Source organism: Protopterus annectens, chromosome 8.part0 (assembly GCF_019279795.1).
Source record: "Protopterus annectens isolate FY-2018-M chromosome 8.part0, PAN1.0, whole genome shotgun sequence".
Taxonomy (NCBI): Eukaryota; Metazoa; Chordata; order Ceratodontiformes; family Protopteridae; genus Protopterus; species Protopterus annectens.
Window position 1 is genome coordinate 1,246,703,616 of NC_056741.1, and position 20,476 is coordinate 1,246,724,091.

Consider the following 20,476-nt stretch of genomic DNA (forward strand, 5'->3'; position numbering starts at 1 on the left):
AAAAGTTTTCCAACAGTGCTTAAGGATTTTAAGGATAAACCTTAAATTGACAGGCAGGAGAAAGTTTGTGCTAACTCAGTGCAAGTTACATGACTGACAGTAGACTTCATAAATAAGTGTTGAACAGTTAAGTAAAATACTACAAAAAATGTAGGAAATGTTTTTATAACAACCAACCTAATGAAGGTGACAAGGGACTGAATTTAATATAGTAAAAGACTAGTAGGACAATAATGTACAATGTGTCACAAAAATGCTTTAATGTAGAAACTAGATCTAAATGATGAAAATAGCGCATTAAAGGGAAGACAAGGACTAGTAGTTAGTAAAAATGATTAAGACCTGAAATAACGGATCCTAAATTAATTAACCTAATGAATTAAAACAATTTTCCTTAGACCTACAGACACACATTGGGTTGAGTTTTGGTTTCCTGAAACCAAACTCCCAGACTGAGTACTGCGAAAAAAATAATTTCATTGAGAGGTGAACCCCTTCTGTATTCCTGTGCAGGAGGATCTGCCTCCACCATTTTCAAAATTAGACATATATAAATCAAGGTAGGCAGCACTTTGAGAGAGGCAATATTCTGTTAGGAGGAGGGAGGGACTCCACAAAATGTTTTCAGTCAGTGTACAGTGCTGTAGATTGCTTTTAGTAAACTAATGTTCATTTGTCCATTTGCCACTATAGTTTTGTGTTTCAAATAAGTACCATTTAAAACAGAGCTTTTCTCTCTTCATCTTTAAAACAAAGAACGAAACATTTCTCTACTCCTTTCTCTCTCTCCCCTCACTTATATAGTAATTATGGTTCACGTAGCTAACTGTTTTGATCATTCTGTAAATTACTCCCTCTTGGAGTAAAACCTACTATTATAACACGGCACTTCCTTGGTGATGCATGACAAATAAACACTAAACATGTGAAAGAAGATCAGCAGATCACTCCAATAAACTAGATCTAGTTTAGTTTGGATACAAACAAAAAACACTTGTACTGTTTATACAGAAGAACCTTAATGATTAGAAAAGATGCAGAATTCTGTTTATTTTGTACTTGATCTAAACATCCATTTACGCTAAAAACAGGAAATCATAAGAAAGTAATGTGGGTTGTTTAAAAATAAACTTAAGCATTGACTAAGCATTAATAATTAGATTAACTTCAACGAATTAATGACATGCCCTTTGCCCATAGTCCATTCATCACATACAGTTTTGTTACTTAATGATGTAAATCAATACAAATGCTTATATTTTAAATAAAATTGACTGATTACATTGTAAGGTTTGTTAGGGCACATGCATGCATGAAAATGCAGTGTTTTGAAAATATTGTATTACCACTTATATATATATTAATATTAAAAAGCCATTTTATTAGTGCATACCATTTAATAAATGGTTTTCACAATTTCCACACAATGATTCCTTCGGCTAGTTGTGATACTCATCTGCAAAGATCACGGTTGGTCAACTGCTGGAGATACAGACAGTGTTCTGGAAAATTCCCTTTTCTTCCTTCTCCTTAAACCTGTTGTTTCGGTACTCACAGCTGTAAGAAAAGCAGGTGATGGAGATGCACTCAGAAGATGAGAAACAGTGGGAGACATAGCTCCTGGCAATACACTTTCTGACTTGGGCAAGTGACTGAAGAGGTTTGCTTCAAAAGAATAATCAGGTGTTGGAGATACCTTAACAGTGTGTGACCTCTCAAAAATTTCCTTCACTTTAGCCAAACTGTTTCTTAATTCCTGCATCTGTTTTTGGAAGTCATTTCTTAATATTCTCACTTCTGTCCTTAAATTAAACACCTCCTGCAACATGACTGATCCTTCAGCTGTTTGAATTGCCGCTTCACTTTCATGGACAAAATAAGTTGGTGTATGTCTATAGTTTCCATCTGTAAATAGTAGAAACAACAATAAACTGAAGGACAGCAATGAGAAGTATAAAGCACAAATAAAATTAGAAATTCAGATTACAGAATCATATTGTATTATAACATGTGATCCGGTGATGAGAGAGATAGTAGTCCATTGTCCATTTCCAACATCTGCTATTACCAAACATAAAAACAATAAGATTATGTTATCTGAATGGCCTATTAACAATGGAGGAGGAAACTAGTTGAGGAGGGATACTTAGCCTAGATATAGCTGAAAAGGCCATCTCAGATGGGCACTGTCACTCGTCCCTCTTTAATCTAGATGACAAACAGGCAAAGTATTTAATTTAGATGCTTTAATACATAGAAACACATCAGGATGGATAGCAGTATCATAAAATACAAACAAACTGGTTAACAGACAGCCCTTACATACATACATGCTTACATCTCAAGAGCTTATTACTAAATGGCAGTCAGACTTGCACATGCTCAGTATTTATACACTTGTGCAAGCCCTTGGATAGCTTCTTAAAGGTACATAGACACACATTGATTTAGAGGGGGTCTATATTAAATTACCGAACGCTTAAAAAAGTTTAATCGACCCTGTGTAAGTGAAAGCTTACAATGTCGAAGTGTCAGAACAGAAATTTCTTTCCAAGATCGCTGTTCCAATAAAAAAAAAACAAATAAATAAAAATAAATTACAAATATTACATTAAGAGGGGGGCTTCGTCCCCCACACACACCGCTACTTAAATATACCACCTCTTAGACCGCAGTACAGTGCCAAAAATGGCAAAGTACCGAAGCGGCCAAGCAAATTCTTTCCCAGGGAAAGAATTCACTTAACAGCCACTTCGATATTTTGCATTTTCAGCCTTTTCAGTTCGACCAAGATGTATTCAAAAGAATGCATCTTCAGTCTTCTAATATAGACCCTAATATAGGTAAAATGAACAGGAAAGTAAATTGCTCAATAAAAGCAGCCAAAACCAAGAAAAAATGAGCAATTTCACAAGGCACGACTCCACTGGTATTTTCCACACAAACAAGCTTTATTGAAACACACTTTCTTCAGAATAAAACCATAAACGCTATCACCACAGATGTGTTTTCGTCATCTAATAACTTCCTCAGATGAAATAGAAATGCATACCTTTTACAATTCTTCCCCTAAAATAACTTTCACTTAATTAGCACTGCTATCCAATTGGTGTATATTCTTAACGTGGTGACATGTACTTAATAGATGTTCAACCCTATAAAACTTTTTTTTGTAAATTCCTTTAAACCAGTCCTTAAAAACAGTTCTAAACACATACATACATACATATGTAAATATATAAATATCCACAATACCTTCTCTACACTCTAATAAATATAAATAAATATAAATACAAATGCAGTTTAGTTTTATACATGTTAAAAAAACCATATAAAACAAACTATTCTTCCATACAATAGCACCACCTTGTGTCCAAAGAAGGAATTTAAAACCTATACAGGTGCTTTTTAAATAAATGGTTCAAACAGTTCTTGCGTCTTTTGGCTTTTCCTGGGTAGGGGGTCGCCACAGCAGAACTCCAGTCCACTAATGATTAGCAGTGGATTTTTACATGCCAAGTTGTCAGCCCTGATGCACAACCATCAACAAAGGTACACCCATTCACGCATGTTTCCACACAGAAGACACTCTAGCTGAGAATCGAACAGGGCAACATCGTATTGTGAAATGACAATGCTACCACAGCACCACCACCTGTTCAAACAGTAACATAGTAAAATACATGCATTTTCCTTTTTCTCTGTTTGAACCAAAATAGATTATTGCACATACACTTTTGATGTTGCAGTCCTTAGCTTTGTACTGGGGTAAGTAGTATTACATTTAAAAAAAAAAAAAAAAAGAAAAATTATATTTATAAAGTTAATGTACACAAAAAGATACATTTTTCCATAATCACTAGAGTTTTGCAGCCCTTAACTTTAAAACTGGGGCAAGAGAAACTGCATAATTCAAACCTGGAAATCTAGTAGCTTCCAGGGATAGTTGCCACAGTAGTTCTTTGTATTCAATGGAAGTCTCCCATGGACCTCCTCTTATGTCCTTTGGAATTACTTCCAATACAAAGAATTAAAATTTTCCTTCTTGACAGCTTATTGTGTGTCTATAAAGAGCATTTTTGGTACATTTTGTTCTAATTTCATAGTTATGCTCATAGATTCTGTTTTTTAACTTTCTTTCTGGTTTACCTACATAGAATGCTTCACAATGGTCACAAAGCCCTATGTACACTATACCACTCGTGTCACAATTTGCATAGTCCATACTACTAATAAGTCTATCCCTACTACTAACCAGAATAGTGTCCTTCATATAAATATACGGACACTGGGAGCATCATCCACATTTAAAGGTCCCTACTTTACCCTCTTTACACTTAGGGCCATCTGTTTTACCTTCTAATATAGCCTTTAGACTTCTACCCCTTCTGTAGGTGCATCTTAAAGGGTTATCGAAAATTCACTCCAGGACTGATAGTTCACCAAATCTATTCCATTCCTCTTCTAACAAATTTCTTATTCTTACTGCGTCTCCATTATAATCTATCTCAAAATTTCTTTAACCTTCAAAATTCACTGTTTTAACCTTTTCCTTACTAAGCCTTGTTTTGTCCCCCAAAATGGGTTTAAATCTATCCTGCCTTCCTTCTCTAACTTCTTTTTCTATGTTTTTTTATAAATTCATTGGGGTAACCTCTTTCTATAAACATTTCACTCAGTGTTTTGCAATCTTCATCAAAATCACATTCCCTGGATGTCATTCGACTACCCCTAACATATTGTCCCTTAACAATTCCTTTTTTCTGGTGTAGGGGGTGTGCATTATTTTACACTAAATATGAATTTGAGAAAGTTTCTTTCCGATAAATCTTTGAACTGAAAATACCTTCACATTTCTTAATAGAAATGTCCAGATATTCCAATTTATCCTTATTAATCTTGTATGTAAAATTTAAAAAATCAGTTGATTCTGATATATAATTTAAAAATTCAAAAAACATGCTTTTAGAGCTTATCCATAAAAAACACGTCATCCAGGTAGCGCTTGTACAGTTTCCAACATTTTACATATTTGGAATTTATAATGTATTCTTCCTCCCAAATTGAAAGAATTATGTTGACGTATGTAGGGGCACACCTTGTCCCCATCGCTACTCCCTGTACTTGTTTAAAAAACTTGCCTTCATAATGTATAAAATTATTTTTTAAAACCATTTCCATCAGGGTTATAATAAGAGAAAAGTCTCCGTTATTAAACTTACCATACTTAATTAGGGCTTCCTCAAACCATTTAATTCCATCATCATACAGTATTGATGAGAATAAGTCAATTATGTCAATAGTTATAAAAATCTTTTTTTCATCATATAAATCATTTGTTATACAACGTAATAAGTCCCAAGAATTTTTTACTACACCCTGGCTTCCTAATGCCATGTCTTTAAGCTTAGTGTCCAACCATCTGGCCAAAGGTGCTGTTATAAACCCTTCTGATGACACTATAGGTCTCATAGGTGGGTCTTCTGTGTCTTTGTGCACCTTTGGAATCCCAAAGATGGTTGGCATTTTTGTTTTTTCTACGTAAAAAATCTTAAACGTTTCAATACTTATTAATCCTTCCAACAGTAAGTCATTTAAAATTAAATAGATTTTTCTACTACCTATATTTATTTCATTAACTGAGACTCTGGCGTATCTATTTGTGTTCTCCAATATGTCCATCATCTTTCCTTCATGCACCATTTGGTCCATAAGCACCGTCCCCCCTCCTTTATTCAGTCTCATCACCCTTAAGGTAGTGCCCTCTTTCATTTCATTTAATAGTTTGTTTTCTTCTTTTGTTGTATTGTACCCTATCCTTCTCTTAGAAAGTTCTGATCTTATTTTTCGCTCCATTATTACCTCAACATTTTTTAATTGTAGGTGTAGAGGTGGGTTAAATGTGCTTTTCCTTATTAATTCCTCCATGCCTCTTGAGTTTGCATTCTGACCCTTAAAGAAAAGCTCAAAGATTTTCTTCCTCAAAAATAATTTTAAGTCAATTAATACTTTACGTATATCTGCTTTCCTTTTAGGTACAAATTTAAAGCCCTTAAATAATGATGAGAAATGTGTTTCATTTACTTCCTTATTACTGTAGTTATATATATTGTACCATTTATAACTATATTTGTTACTTTCACAAACAATAGTTTCACCCATGCTGGGAGTATTTACCTGTTCCACTGTTTGAACCTGCTGTTGTTGCTGTCCCCCCGCCTCGTACCCCCTATAATGGTAGTTTTTTTGATAATTATTCTTTATTCTTTCTGATCTCCTTAAAGGGGGTATTCTGAGGGGTGTTTAATGTTTTCTATCTGTTCTCCTGCTTCCTGCCCATCAGTATCCAAGAAAGGGGGCTGTCTCCATTCTTCCTCATACCTACTTGCACCTTTTACTAACAAACTCCCTCGGTCTGGGGTAACTAACCTTGTCTTTGCATTCTTTAACATCTCTCTCAATTTTCCTACTTTTCCTTTCATATTCATTTCTTATTTTGACTTCAATTTTATTTAATGTATCATAATACTTTCTTTTCCTATCCTCAATCAAAAACATGAGGTCATTAGCAATTTTATGGTTGATTTCATCTATCCTACCATACAAACCCTCCATTTCTCTTTCATTTTCTCTCATAATTAACTTAATTATTTCAAACCCACAATTGTCAAAAATGAGTAGTAAATCTTTATGAAAGTCACTACCTTCTTTTACTTTATTAGGGTACTTATGCATTCTTAGCCCTTTTGGCACTATCTTTAATCTAAGACATTCCTTAAGGTATGCATTTTCCATTTCCATATTTTTATATTTAAACATTAGTTCATCTTGCAAGTTAACATTGTGCTCATATGTTACGTTTCTATCCATTTCAGAATTTGAAGACATTTTATTTATTTCATTAAAAAAGTATTTTAACTGCACCAAAGTCTTAAAATCAGTTTTGTACCTTTGCCCGTTATGATTTTGTCCATTAGTCATTAGTCATATTTGAGCTGTTGCTATGTCCTACTACATCCCCTTGTACTTCGTTCGCCCTGTTGCTCAAAAAAATAGTTGGAAACCCTTCACATTCATCTCCTATGCCCTTTGCAGGTTTATGCCCATTGCTAGTGCCAAGTTCCATTGTCAAACTCACTTTTTTCGTGCCATTTTCGCCTCTACCAAGCGACGATGCCTGGAGTAATGATTGACATTAACAATTCAACCAGTTGCATTAATTGGTCCATCATTCTGTCAATCTTGTCCAAGTCACCGCCTCTCCCTGAGTTATCTTGTGAAGACGTCAAAGCCTCTTCCATCCCACAAAACAATGACTCTCAACAGCCAAAACAAACAGGAAAGTAAATTGCTCAAGAATATACACCAATTAGATAGCAGTGGTAATTAAGTGAAGGGTATTTTAGGGGAACATTTGTAAAAGATATGCATTTCTGTTTCATCTGAGGAAGTCATTAGAGGATGAAAGCGCATCTGTGGTGATAACAGCATTTATGGCTTTATTCTGAAGAAAGTGTGTTTCAATAAAACTTGTTCATGTGGAAAATACCAGTGGAGTCATGCCTTGGTGGAATTGCTAATTGTTTCTTGGTTTTAGTTGCTTTTATTGAGCAATTTACTTTCCTGTTCATTTTGGCTGTTGGAGTCATTGTTTTGTGGGATGGCAGAGGCATCGATGTCTTCACAAGATAACTCAGGGAGAGGCGGTGACTTGGACAAGATTGACAGAATGATGGACCAATTAATGCAACTGATCAAATTGTTAATGCCTACCTGTCAATCATTACTCCCGGCATTGTCATGCCCACCGAGGAACCAGAAAGTGCTTGGCAGAGGCGAAAACGACATGAAAAAAGTGAGTTTGACAACGGAACTTGGTGTTAGCAATGGGCATAAACCTGAAAAGGACATAGGAGCTGAATGTGTTGGGTTTCCTACTATTTTCTGAGCAACAAGACGAACGAAATGCAAGGGGATGTAGTAGGACATAGCAACAACTCAGATATGACTAATGGACAAAACATAATGGACAAAGGTACAAAACTGATTTTAAGACTTTGGTGCAGTTAAAATACTGTTTTAGTGAAAGAAATAAAATGTCTTCAAATTCTGAAATGGATAGAAACTTAGCATATGAGCACAATGTTAACTTGCAAGATGAACTAATGTTTAAATATAAAAATATGGAGATGGAAAATGCATACCTTAAGGAATGTCTTAGATTAAAGATAGTGCCAAAAGGGCTAAGAGTGCATAAGTACCCTAATAAAGTGAAAGAAGGTAGTGACTTTCATAAAGATTTACTACTCATTTTTGACAATTATGGGTTTGAAATAATTAAGTTAATTATGAGAGAAAATGAAAGAGAAATGGAGGGTTTGTATGGTAGGATAGATGAAATCAACCATAAAATTACTAATGACCTCATGTTTTCGATTGAGGATCTGAAGAGAAAGTATTATGATACATTAAATAAAATTGAAGTCAAAATAAGAAATGGATATGAAAGGAAAAGTAGGAAAATTGAGAGAGATGTTAAAGAATACAAAGACAAGGTTAGTTACACCAGACGAGGGAGTTTGTTAGTAAAAGGTACAATAGTAGGTATGAGGAAGGATGGAGACAGCCCCCTTTCTTGGATACTGATGGGCAGGAAGCAGGAGAACAGATAGAAAACATTAATGACCCCTCAGAATACCCCCCTCCTTTAAGAAGATCAGAAAGAATAAAGAACAATTATCAAAAAAACTACCAGTATGGGGGGTAAGGGGGGGGGGACAGCAACAACAACAGTTTCAAACAGTGGAACAGGTAAATACTCCTGGCATGGGTGAACCTATTGTTTGTGAAAGTAACAAATATAGTTATAAATGGTACAATATATATATAACTACAGCAATAAGGAAGTAAATGAAACGCATTTTTCATTATTATCTATGGGCTTTAAATTTGTACCTAAAAGGAAAGCAGATATACGTAAAGTATTAATTGACAAAATTATTTTTGAGGAACAAAATCTTTGAGCTTTTCTTTAAGGGCAGAATGCAAACTCAAGAGGCATGGAGGAATTAAGAAGGAAAAGCACATTTAACCCACTTTTACACCCACAACTAAAAAATGTTGAGGTAATAATGGAGAGAAAAATAAGATCAGAACTTTCTAAGAGAAGGATAGGGTACAATACAACAAAAGAAGAAAACAAACTATTAAAGAAATGAAAGAGGGCACTTCCTTATGGGTGATGAGACTGAATAAAGGAGGGGGGACGGTGCTTATGGACCAAATAGTGTATGAAGGAAAGATGATGGACATATTGGAGAAAACAAATAGATACGTCAGAGTCTCAGTTAATGAAATAAATATAGGTAGTAGAAAAATCTATTTAATTTTAAATGACTTACTGTTGGAAGGATTAAAAAGTATAGAAACTTTTAAGTTTTTGGACATAGAAAAAACAAAAATACCAACCATCTTTGGGATTCCAAAGGTGCACAAAGACACAGAAGACCCACCTATGAGACCTATAGTGTCATCAGAAGGGTCTATAACAGCACCTTTGGCCAGATGGTTGGACACTAAGCTTAAAGCCATGGTGTTAGGAAGCCAGGGTGTAGTAAAAGATTCTTGGGACCTATTACATAGTATAACAAATGATTTATATGATGAGAAAATTATTTTTATAAGTATTGTCATAATTGACTTATTCTCGTCAATACCGTATGATAAAGGAATGAAATGGTTTGAGGAAGCCCTAATTAAGTATGGTAAGTTTAATAACGAAGACTTTTATCTTATTATAATCCTGATGGAAATTATTTTAAAAAATAATTTTATACATTATGAAGGCGAGTTTTTTAAACAAGTACAGGGAGTAGCGATGGGGGCAAGGTGTGCCCCTACGTACGCCAACATAATTCTTTCAATTTGGGAGGAAAAATACATTATAAATTCCAAATATGTAAAAATGTTGGCAACTGTAGAAGCGCTACCTGGATGACATGTGTTTTTTATGGATAAGTTCTAAAAGCATGTATTTTTAATTTTTAAATTATATATCAGAATCAACTGATTTTTTAAATTTTACATGCAAGATTAATAAGGATGAATTGGAATATCTGGACATTTCTATTAAGAAATGTGAAGGTATTTGCAGTTCAAAGATTTATCAGAAAGAAACTTTCTCAAATTCATATTTAGTGTACAATAGTGCATACCCCCTACATCAGAAAAAAGGAATTGTTAAGGGACAATATGTTAGGGGTAGTCGTATGACATCCAGAGAATGTGATTTTGAGGTAGAATGCAAAACACTGAGGGAAATGTTTATAGAAAGCGGTTACCCCAACAAATTTATAAAAAAACATAGACAAAGAAGTTAGAGAAGGAAGGCAGGATAGATTTAAACCCATTTTGGGGGACAAGACAAGGCTTAGTAAGGAAAAGGTTAAAACAGTGAATTCTGAAGGTGAAAGAAATTTTGTGACAGATTATAATGGGGACGCAGTAAGAATAAGAAAATTATTAGAAGAGGAATGGAATAGATTTGGTGAACTATCAGACCTGGAGTGAATTTTTGATAACCCTTTAAGATGCACGTACAGAAGGAGTAGAAGTCTAAAGGCTATATTAGAAGATAAAACAGATGGCCCTAAGTGTAAAGAGGGTAAAGTAGGGACCTTTAAATGTGGGCGATGCTCCCATTGTCCATATATTTATATGTAGGACACTATTCTGGTTAGTAGTAAGGATAGACTTATTAGTAGTAGGGACTATGCAAATTGTGACACTAGTGGTATAGTGTACATAGGGCTTTGTGACCATTGTGGAGCATTCTATGTAGGTAAATCAGAAAGAAAGTTAAAAAACAGAATCTATGAGCATAACTATGAAATTAGAACAAAATGTACCAAAAATGCTCTTTATAGACACACAGTAAGCTGTCAAGAAGGAAAATTTAAATTCTTTGTATTGGAAGTAGTTCCAAAGGACATAAGAGGAGGTCCATGGGTGACTTCCATTGAATGCAAACAACTACTGTAGCAACTATCCCTGGAAGCTACTAGATTTCCAGGTCTGAATGATGCAGTCTCTCTTGCCCCAGTTTTAAAGTTAAGGGCTGCAAAATTCTAGTGATTCTGGAAAAATGTATCTCTTTGTGTACATTAACTTTATAAATATAATTATTGCTTTTTTTTTTTTAATGTAATACTACTTACCCCAGGACAAAGCTAAGGACTGCAACATCAAAAGTGCATGTGCAATAATCCATTTTGGTTCAAAAAGAGAAAAAAGAAAATGTATGGGCAGGATTCAGGAAGGCTTACATGGAGTTTAAGAGTAGTGTAAGCCTCCGTGTAAGCCTCCCGATCCAGGAACAGCCCAAACCTCCGTGTAAGAGACAGCTAACATGTCTCTTACACGGACTGGGCGTGGAAATGCTCAATACCTCATTTGCAGCTCAAAGATATGCAAATGAGGTATTTCAGCGATCCAAGAAGCCCAAACCAGTCCGTGTAACGGACGTGTTAGCTGCAGAAATGTACTCAGCTGACAACTGAGTACATTTCTGCAAAATTGAAAACGGAGCTATGTCAGCTCCAAATAAAGGGTGCATATGTTTCATTTAGCATGGCAATGGTGAAATATGTGGCCATTGGCATGAAAAAGTGTTGCAAAAATATTTTAAATAGCTTTTTTTTTTCATGGGATTATGATGTTTAACTGCAGCGCACACCCGCGCAAACGGGGTGCGCTGCCTAAAACTGAAAACTGAAGCATATAAGCCCACAATTGTGGGATTTATGTATTACATGGAATGTCAATGGAGGGACTTGCAGACCAAAAACAATATGGCCTCCGTTTAGTGGTTGTCAAGGGGGGGAAGCTCCGTGTAAGATATGTAACTAAGCATTACTAGGCAAGCCTATGTAAATGAGGGTTACAATACTGAATCACACTGCCACATAGGTAATGAGCACTTTCTGAGTAGTGTAAGAGTTACAGAAGGGGAAGGAACAGGGTAAGAGGTAGGTGACATCACGGGGGGCATTGATAGAAATAAATGTATCAGATTGGAGGGCAATGTAAGGTGACAGATGACAGACAGACATCAGGGAGAGAGGTGTGTCCCAACAGAACACTAGAAAAGTCAAGAAACAGAGGGTGCACACTATCCCTACACTCAAACTTTCTTGATATACATGCATGCGCACGTGTGCGCACGTGTAAGGCAGGTTCAACATGTGGGAGCGTGTTGCAAACCGTTTACAACGGTTTGCGCGGGCGTGCACGTGTGGAAGGCAGTGTGCGCGCGTTTTAACATGAATCAGACAAGTTCACACCGTGTAAGGATGTGTGCGTGCGTGTAACACCATGTAAGGATGTGTGCGCGCGTTTAAGTAACTGTGAGCGTGCTTAAGCTGATGTGCACATTGCTCCCCCTGAGGAAACAGAGAGGAAACAGGAAACAACCAGAATACAAGGAAACTGCCAGAGGATACTGCTGGAGTTAATTGGTGGAAACAATTGGAAGCAGGCAATTACACAGGCAGACTAGAAGCCCAACCCAGCACTTAAAACACTACAAACAGCAGTGCAGGCTGTTTCTCACAAGAGATACTGTAAGAAAGTAAGCTATCAGAATTGAATACTGAAAAAAGCTAAACACAGAGCAGAAATGCTAGGGGCTTCCATAGCTGTTATAATCAGGCATAGGCGAATTGCTGAGGGTGGTGACAATGCAGATACTGACAGACAACCCAGAGTGAGGAGAAGGAGAAGAGTATACAGGCCCAGGGTCACCTACCATGGGTTACATGAGCTAGAGATAGTAGAGCGCTACAGAGTGGACAGAGACCTTCTGCAGCAAATTGTTGAGCTGTGCAGGCCACGCCTCACACACAGAACCAACAGAGGGGAACCATCCCAGTGGAAACCAAGGTATGTGTTGGCCTAAGAATACTAGCAACAGGTACCTTCCAGAGACCAACTGGTGATATGATGGGGATATCACAGGCATCAGCCTCCAGGGTACTGCACCAGTTCCTGGATGCCATGTCAGCACGTGTCTGTGATCATGTATATTTCCCCAATGCCCGTGAGGTTGTGGCCAGCAATATGCGTCTCTTCCAGCAAATAGCGGGATACCCTGAGGTATTGGGTGCAATAGACTGCACGCACATATGCATCAAAGCACCAGCCGGTGAGCGAGGTAGAGCCTACATGAACCACAAGGGCTTCCCCTCCATCAACTGCCAGGTCGTGTGTGATGCCCAGGGCATAATAATGAATGTGTGTGCTGGCTGCCCTGGGAGCTACCACGATTCCCACATCTGGCATCTGATGCAGCTGTACCAATCATTTGCCAGTGGGGACTTCCCACACGGACACCTAGTGGGGGATGCAGGTTACGCACTTGAGCCGTGGCTGATGACACCCATCAGAAATGCACACACACACCTGAACAGGAACGCCATAATGAGGCGCACACACAAACACGTAATGTCATAGAGCATGTGTTTGGGCTGCTCAAGTCACGGTTCCAGTGTCTGGACACATCTGGTGGAGCCTTGCAGTACACACCAACTACATGTACACAAATGATCATGATATGTGCTATGCTACATAATATGATCCTGCGGAAACAGCTGCAGCAGGACCAGCATAGGGCTGGGCCAAACATACCCCCACCATTGCCAAGGCCACCACAGGCAGAGGATGACTCGGAGGAGGAACAACCTGACCTTGCCCCAGTAGGCAGAAGGAGGCGTGCCCAGTATGCCCTGGCCTTGGCAAAGAGGCAACGCATAGCACATACACTTGGTCAGTAGGAACACTGGGACTGATACCCGCTCTGACTCACTCATATAGTAACAGGGATGCCTAACATGACACAACCTGCTTCCAAACATGTACAGGGAGTGTAGTATGTGCATCCGACAGAGGCAGCCCTGCAGCACCACCTGAGGCATGAATGCCATGTGTCAAGTAATGTAACACCATGTACCATATGCACACCTGAGGACCCTGACTAACATCCACCCTCACCAATCACAAACCACAAAAACACAAACCCACCTTCATAGGTACCACAAGGGATAGGAACCTAGATGTAATGCTACCCAATTCCAGAAGTATAAACAGCAAGATGTGTGCAGTGTAAATGCACACAGTATAGAGGATGTAGATATCAGTGCTGTAATAGACAACTGGGTCAAAGCCCACAACAGCACCCTAACACTACCAGGTCACACCTCATACAGGGATGTACATGTGCAAAAACATGGAACAAGCTACAAAACGAGGGTGACTAGCAATAAATGTCATGGATAACCACACCCCCATGTTGGTACCACAACAAGAAGCAACATGGATTAGCCATGGTCAAATACCAATTGCTAAAACTGCCTACTACTAAATAGCTTGCTGCAGACCACTGTCCTAATAGCAGGAACCGCACCAGGCCTATGTTCATAGGTTCATAGGTTCATACTAGGCTATCTGCCCTAGGGCATATATAAGCCTAGCCCAGAGTTTTGTGGCTTCCGCCACCCCTTCAGTTCTAAGGATAATATGCCCATTATTTTGCTGTGCCTCTGTCAAGCAGTGACACTGATGTTATCCCTGGGGTATACCTACGATCTCCCATCCATTGGTCATGATTTCTCTCTAACAAAGCCAGCAAGGTGCCCAGCCTCACATGTACCAGGATGATGTTCCACAGCATAGGGAGTCTCTGGGTGATGAATCTGTCCCTCCAGCACGCCCTATTAATAGCCGTGTTGAGGTTTAAGTCTCCTGCCCTTGTAGATCTGATGGATTTAGAGGTTTTGAGGTGAAGCATGTTCATTAATTCCGGGTTGGACATGGCCTAGTATGTCAGGCACAGGCCACCTCTGAGCAGATGGTAGGTGACTGAATAGAGCTGGGGTTCCTTCAGTCGGGCAGCATAAGACATACATATGAGACCTTTTATCCTTCTGGTGAGGAATGTTTGGGGCCTGTCCAATTGCTGCAGGTGTCGGGTCAGATACATTCCGAATGGGGCATTGTACTCAATCATTGGTCTGATGAGTGATGAGTACAGGGGAACAATGACCTCCCTTGATCTAGATGTGAATCTCTGCATGATCAGGTGGGCAATGTAGAAGGTCTTCCTAACTACTTTGGCAACATGAGTGTCAAACGAAAGGTTACTGTCAACCTGGGTGCCCAGATCCCTGATAACCTCTCCTGTGCTTAGAGGAGTAACACCTATATGGGAACTAGGGGTAACCTTGTTCTTCCTGAAGTGTATGACTATGCATTGTTTAGCGTTTAACTTTAGGCCATGGCTCTGGCACCAGTTATCCGTTTCTATGAGACCCGTCTGAAGGATGTCTGTGTCAGATGGGTTTTCAACTATGGTTCCCAGTTAGCAGTCATCTGCAAACTTTGTCAGCCATAATCCTCCTGTGTTTGCTTGTACTTCTGAAAAGTAGATGCAGAACAAAAGTGGGCCCAGGACTGAGCCCTGTGGGACACCACTTGTGACAGGCTTGGAGTGTGACATGGCGCCAGCAACCTTGACCCTGTGGGTTCTGTCACTTACCAGTTTGTAACCCATCTTGTGATGTATGGGTCTACAGTTAAGCTGGTGAGTTTGTCAATGATACCCAAGTGGGGTATTGTATCGAAAGCCTTTGCCAGGTCAAGGTAGGCTGTGTGGACTGCCTTGCCCTCGTCAATGGCATTGGTGACCGTTCTGAAAAAGTCAACCAAGTTTAAAAGGCATGATCACCCTTGACAAAGCCAAACTGGGTTGGATCCAATGTCTGCAAGTCCCCTATGTCTTCACGTATGAGTTCCATTATGATTCTCTCCATAGCTTTGCAGACCAGGCTTGTCAAGCTGATGGGACGGTAGTGTCCGGGGTCGGTGGAGGCACCTCCTTTGTGAAGTGGTACCACCGTTGCCGTATGCCACTCCTTGGGTATGTATCCTGAGGTGAGGCTAAGATTAAACAGCTGCCCTAACTGCGGGTTTAATTCCTCATTGAGTTCGTGAAGCACACAACCGGGGACAACATCTGGTCCCATGGATGCTGTGTTTCTCGCTTTGGATAGAGCAGTTCTCACCTGAGCATTTGAGATGTTTGGGGGGCTACAATCCCCTGGTATAGATATCCCTCCCTTTGTGGGGGAGGGGGGGAGAAATCTGCACTGAACCTGTCAGCCAGTATGTTGCCGATGTCTGTATGTTCAGTGATTTTTACATCATTATGAACTAATTCTGAGCATATCTGGGAGTCACCTCCCAGGTTTCCAACATAGCTAAAAAAGGCCTCATGATTGTCTTCTGAGTCCTTAGCGAGTTTCCTCTCAAAATGTGCCCTGGATGATTTTATGGGAGATCTCAGTTCTTTACTCATAATGAGCAGGGGTGTCTTTCCTTCTACGGATTTTGCTCTATCTTGTAGTAGCTCCTTCCTTCTGATGTAGAGCATATTTATGGCTGGGATCCAGCAGACTGCACGTATGCCTTTGGTACAAAGAGTCTTTGTTTTGTGTGGGATTGCCTGATCCATGCAGTCCTGGAGGTGCTCGTAGAAGGCATTTGTAAGTGATTCAGCGGCTTGGGTAATGGTTTCTGCTGGCTTGTGGTCCTTGAAAGAGACCACACCAGTCTTTAGAAGTGTGAAGTTGGCTTCTGAGAAGTTCTTCACTGTGGTCTTCTTTATCTGGGGTGGGGGCGGGATGTGGACTCCCAGTGAGATTAGTTTATGATCTGATCTCACCAATGATGGGTATACTTCTGGTGTTGAACATTGTGACCCCATATTCGTGATTATGTGATCTAGTATGTTGTCTCCTCTTGTGGGGATGGTGACTAGTTGTTCCATGGCATATGAGGTTATGAACTCTAGGAACCTTTGGGCTAGATTGTTGGGGCTTGAGTAGTGATCCCAGTCTATATTTGGATAGTTGAAATCACCCAGTATGATGGTGTTTGGAGATACATTTATCCCCTCCAGTGTTTTCAGGAAAGCTGTGTGAGGTTCCTGAGTTTGAGAGGGTGGCCTGTAACCTGCTACAAACTGCCGAGCAGTCTTGCCTATGGTTAATTGCACCTGGATGGTCTCTGATGCATCGTGTGTTGCCACCAACCTTGAGGTGAGGGTGTCCTTGATGAATATGGACACCCACCCTCCTTCCTTGGTGTCGTCTGGATTTCGGGGCCGGAACGCATGATATGAGGTAACACCTGATACTGCCAGGGTGCTGTCAGGAGCCCTGAACCAGGTTACAGTCACAGCACAAACATCGATGTTCTCCATACTGAGAAGGGCTTCGAGTGCGTGCATCTTGAGGTTGAGACATCTGGCATTGAGCAGCATTACCCTTAGTTTATTTCCTTTTTTGTGTTCTAGGGTGGTAGGTTAAGAATCTGAGCCTTGCCTAAAAAAGGCACAATGGGGGTGGCAAGAGACCTAGCCAAATTCCGGAAGACCAGGGGTGACAGGTGCAAGCTGTCCCCTGCGAATCAGCATGGCTTGTCCAGCATGTCATCCCAGGCCGATGGACATTGGATCCCCTTTGAATGACACCATACATCAAGCCAATTATTACAGCTGGTCATCGTGTCTCTGTATTGTGGCATCATTCTTGGTGAAGGTAGGATACTGCCCAAGGTCAGGGTCATACCTGCCTGGGCTACATAATCAGAGAGCTCCTCCATGTCTCTTTTCATGTAGTCCAGGGAGGTACATCACAGGTCGTTCACACCAGCATGGACAATGACTGAGTCATACTTGTACTTGCAGTTGAGTGACCTGAGTGCTTGCATTATGTGGTGGATCCCAGTGCCCAATAGGCATTTTACTGTGACCTTCTCCTTACTAAGTCTGGTGAGCGGGACGTCAGTGTGTCTGACGATGGAGTCACCTATGATGGGTGTGTCTGGCATTGTGTTTGGCCTTAAGGGCTGTGAATGTTTGGCACACTGACTCTGTGGTCTATGTGTTGCATGTGCTGTGCCCTGTGGAGGCAGTTGTTTGGGTGTCTGCTTTGGATGGCCTCTGCTGTTATGGTAGATCTGTGATCAGAGGCTCCGAGTATGTCTTTGTGTGTTTATGTGTATGATTTGAAGTTGTGATAGTGCTATGTGAGACTGGGCTTGTGGCGTGTGTGGTCACCTTCTCCTCCTCTCTGGTCCTGCTAGTCCTATGTTGAGAGAGCTCAGCCTCCAGTTTGGCTATATAGTTGCATCTCTTGCATGCATTTGTGTTTTGTGGGAGAAGGAGAGGGTTGTCTGTGTACATGAGTCAATTGTAACATTGCCTCAATATTCCCAGGTTCACCAGCTGAGCAGGACAGGACACTAGCAACTGATCCCTTGACATGCTAGAAGGAATAGACAAAAAACTGTTGGAAGACAGGAAGATATCAAGCCCCCCAAACCACATTATATTGCTTGACTGACAATACCTACACATACACCATAGTTTCATAGTTTCATAGTTTACTACTAGGCTATCTACCCTAGTGCATTTATAAGCCTAGCCATAGTGATGTGGCTATTGCCACCCCTTATAGTGGTAATAAGTGTACAGAATAGATTCCGAATATTGTGCCTCTCACTTAGTAGTGACACATTATGACCCCCGTACATAATTGAATACCTTGACTGTGCCTCTGTCTAGTAGTGACACAGGGAGGACCCCTGGGGTAAAACTACAATCCCACATCCAGTTGTCCAGACTTCTCTCGAAGAGAGTCAGTGAGGGACTCTGTCTAACATGAACTGGGATACTCTGCTAGAGTGTGAGATGCCTGTGAGTTGTGACTCTGTCCCCCCAGCATGTCCTATACATGTATGTGCTGAGGTTCAAATCTTCAGCTCCCATGGTTCTGGTGGATTTGGATTGCTTGCAGTGCATGTCCACCACATCCTGATTGGACATGGTCTTGTATGTCAGGCATAGGCCACCTGTAAGTATGCGGTATGCCACTGAATAAAGCTGGATTTCCTTTAGTCTGGAAGCATATGACATGTGTTGTAGACCCCTGATCTCCTTGGTAAGGTACTTTTGGGGTCTCTCCAGCTGTTGCAAGTGCTGGGTGAGGTACATACCAAATGGGGCTTTGTATTCAATCATGGGCCTGATAAGGGAGAAGTATAGTGGTACAATGACCTCCTGTGATCTGGATGGAAAACCCTTCATGATAAGGTGGGCAAGATAGAAAGTCCTTCTAACCACTTTGGCAACATGGGTGTCAAATGAGATGTCACTATCTACATGTGTCCGCAGGTGTCTGATTTGTATTCTGTGCTCAGTGGGTTGCTGTCTATGTATTGATTTGTGGGTACTTTGTTCCTCCCAAAGGGGATGACCACACATCAGTTGCAGTCAGTTTCAGGCCATGATTCCGGCACCAGCTATCTGTCTTTGTGACGGCATTCTGTAGGATGTGTGTGCCGGCTGATGTATTCACTTATGGTGCCTAGGTTGCAGACATCTGCAAACTTTTTTAGCCACAACCCTCCTATGTTTGCTTTCACATCTGAAAAGTAAATGCCAAATAAGAGGGGTCCCAGGACAGATCTTTGTGGGACACCACTTGTGACTGGCTTTGAATCTGACAAGGCACCTGCAATGTCGACTTTATGGGTTCTGTTTCTTAGCCATTTTGCAAACTATCTTGTGACATATGATTTTATATTTCAGCTGTTGAGCTTGTCTATGATGCCTGAGTGAGGTATTGTGTCAAAGGCCCTAGCCAAGTGCAGGTAGGCTGTGTGGACCGCGTAGCCCTCATCAATGGCCCTACTGACAGTATCAAAATAGTCAACTAGGTGCAAAATGCAGGATCTGCCCTGTACAAAGCTGAACTGGGTGGGATCAAGGGTCTGTAGGTCACCAATGTCTCTGTTTAAGAGCTCCATAATGACTCTTTCCATAGCTTTGCAGACAAGGCTGGTTAAGCTTGTCTGGTGGTAGTCCCCAGGGTCTGTGGAGGCATCTCCTTTGTGGAGTGGGACCACTGTTGCTGTACGCCAGTGTTCAGGTACATATGCTGTAGCAAGGCTAAGGTTAAATAGCATTTGTATATACGGGTTTAGCTCCTTCTGGAGTTCACATAGCACGCAACTGGGGATACCATCAGGTCCCATTGATGCTGTGTTCTTGTCTTTGCTGAGTGCGGCTCTCACATGGACATCTGAGATGACAGTGAGGTTACATTCATCTGTGATAACTATCTTCTGTTGGGGGTGAGGGAGGGGAAAATTGCACTGAACCTGTCTGCCAGAATGTTGCCAATATCTGTCAGGTCACTGAAATATATGTTGTTGTGTACCAACTCAGAGCATATCTGAGGGTTCCCACCCAGATGTCTGACATAACTGAAGAAGGCAGTGTGGTTATCTTTATCGTCTTTGGTGTTTATGTCTCAAAGTTGACCTTGGATGTCTTTATGAGAGAATGTAGCTTTTTACT

At 40.3% G+C, this 20,476-nt stretch overlaps 1 protein-coding gene across 1 annotated transcript in view; it reads right to left on the minus strand.

Moving 5' to 3' along the window:
* Positions 1 to 1,115: 1,115 nt before the first annotated feature.
* LOC122808455 (neural cell adhesion molecule 1-like) overlaps positions 1,116 to 20,476 on the minus strand; it is a 261,490-nt gene continuing 242,129 nt past the window's right edge. Inside the window, exon 7 of the mRNA XM_044079415.1 lies at positions 1,116 to 1,905. Coding sequence (XP_043935350.1) covers positions 1,466 to 1,905 — 440 coding nt within the window. The 3' untranslated portion in view covers positions 1,116 to 1,465. The remainder of the gene's footprint in view (positions 1,906 to 20,476) is intronic.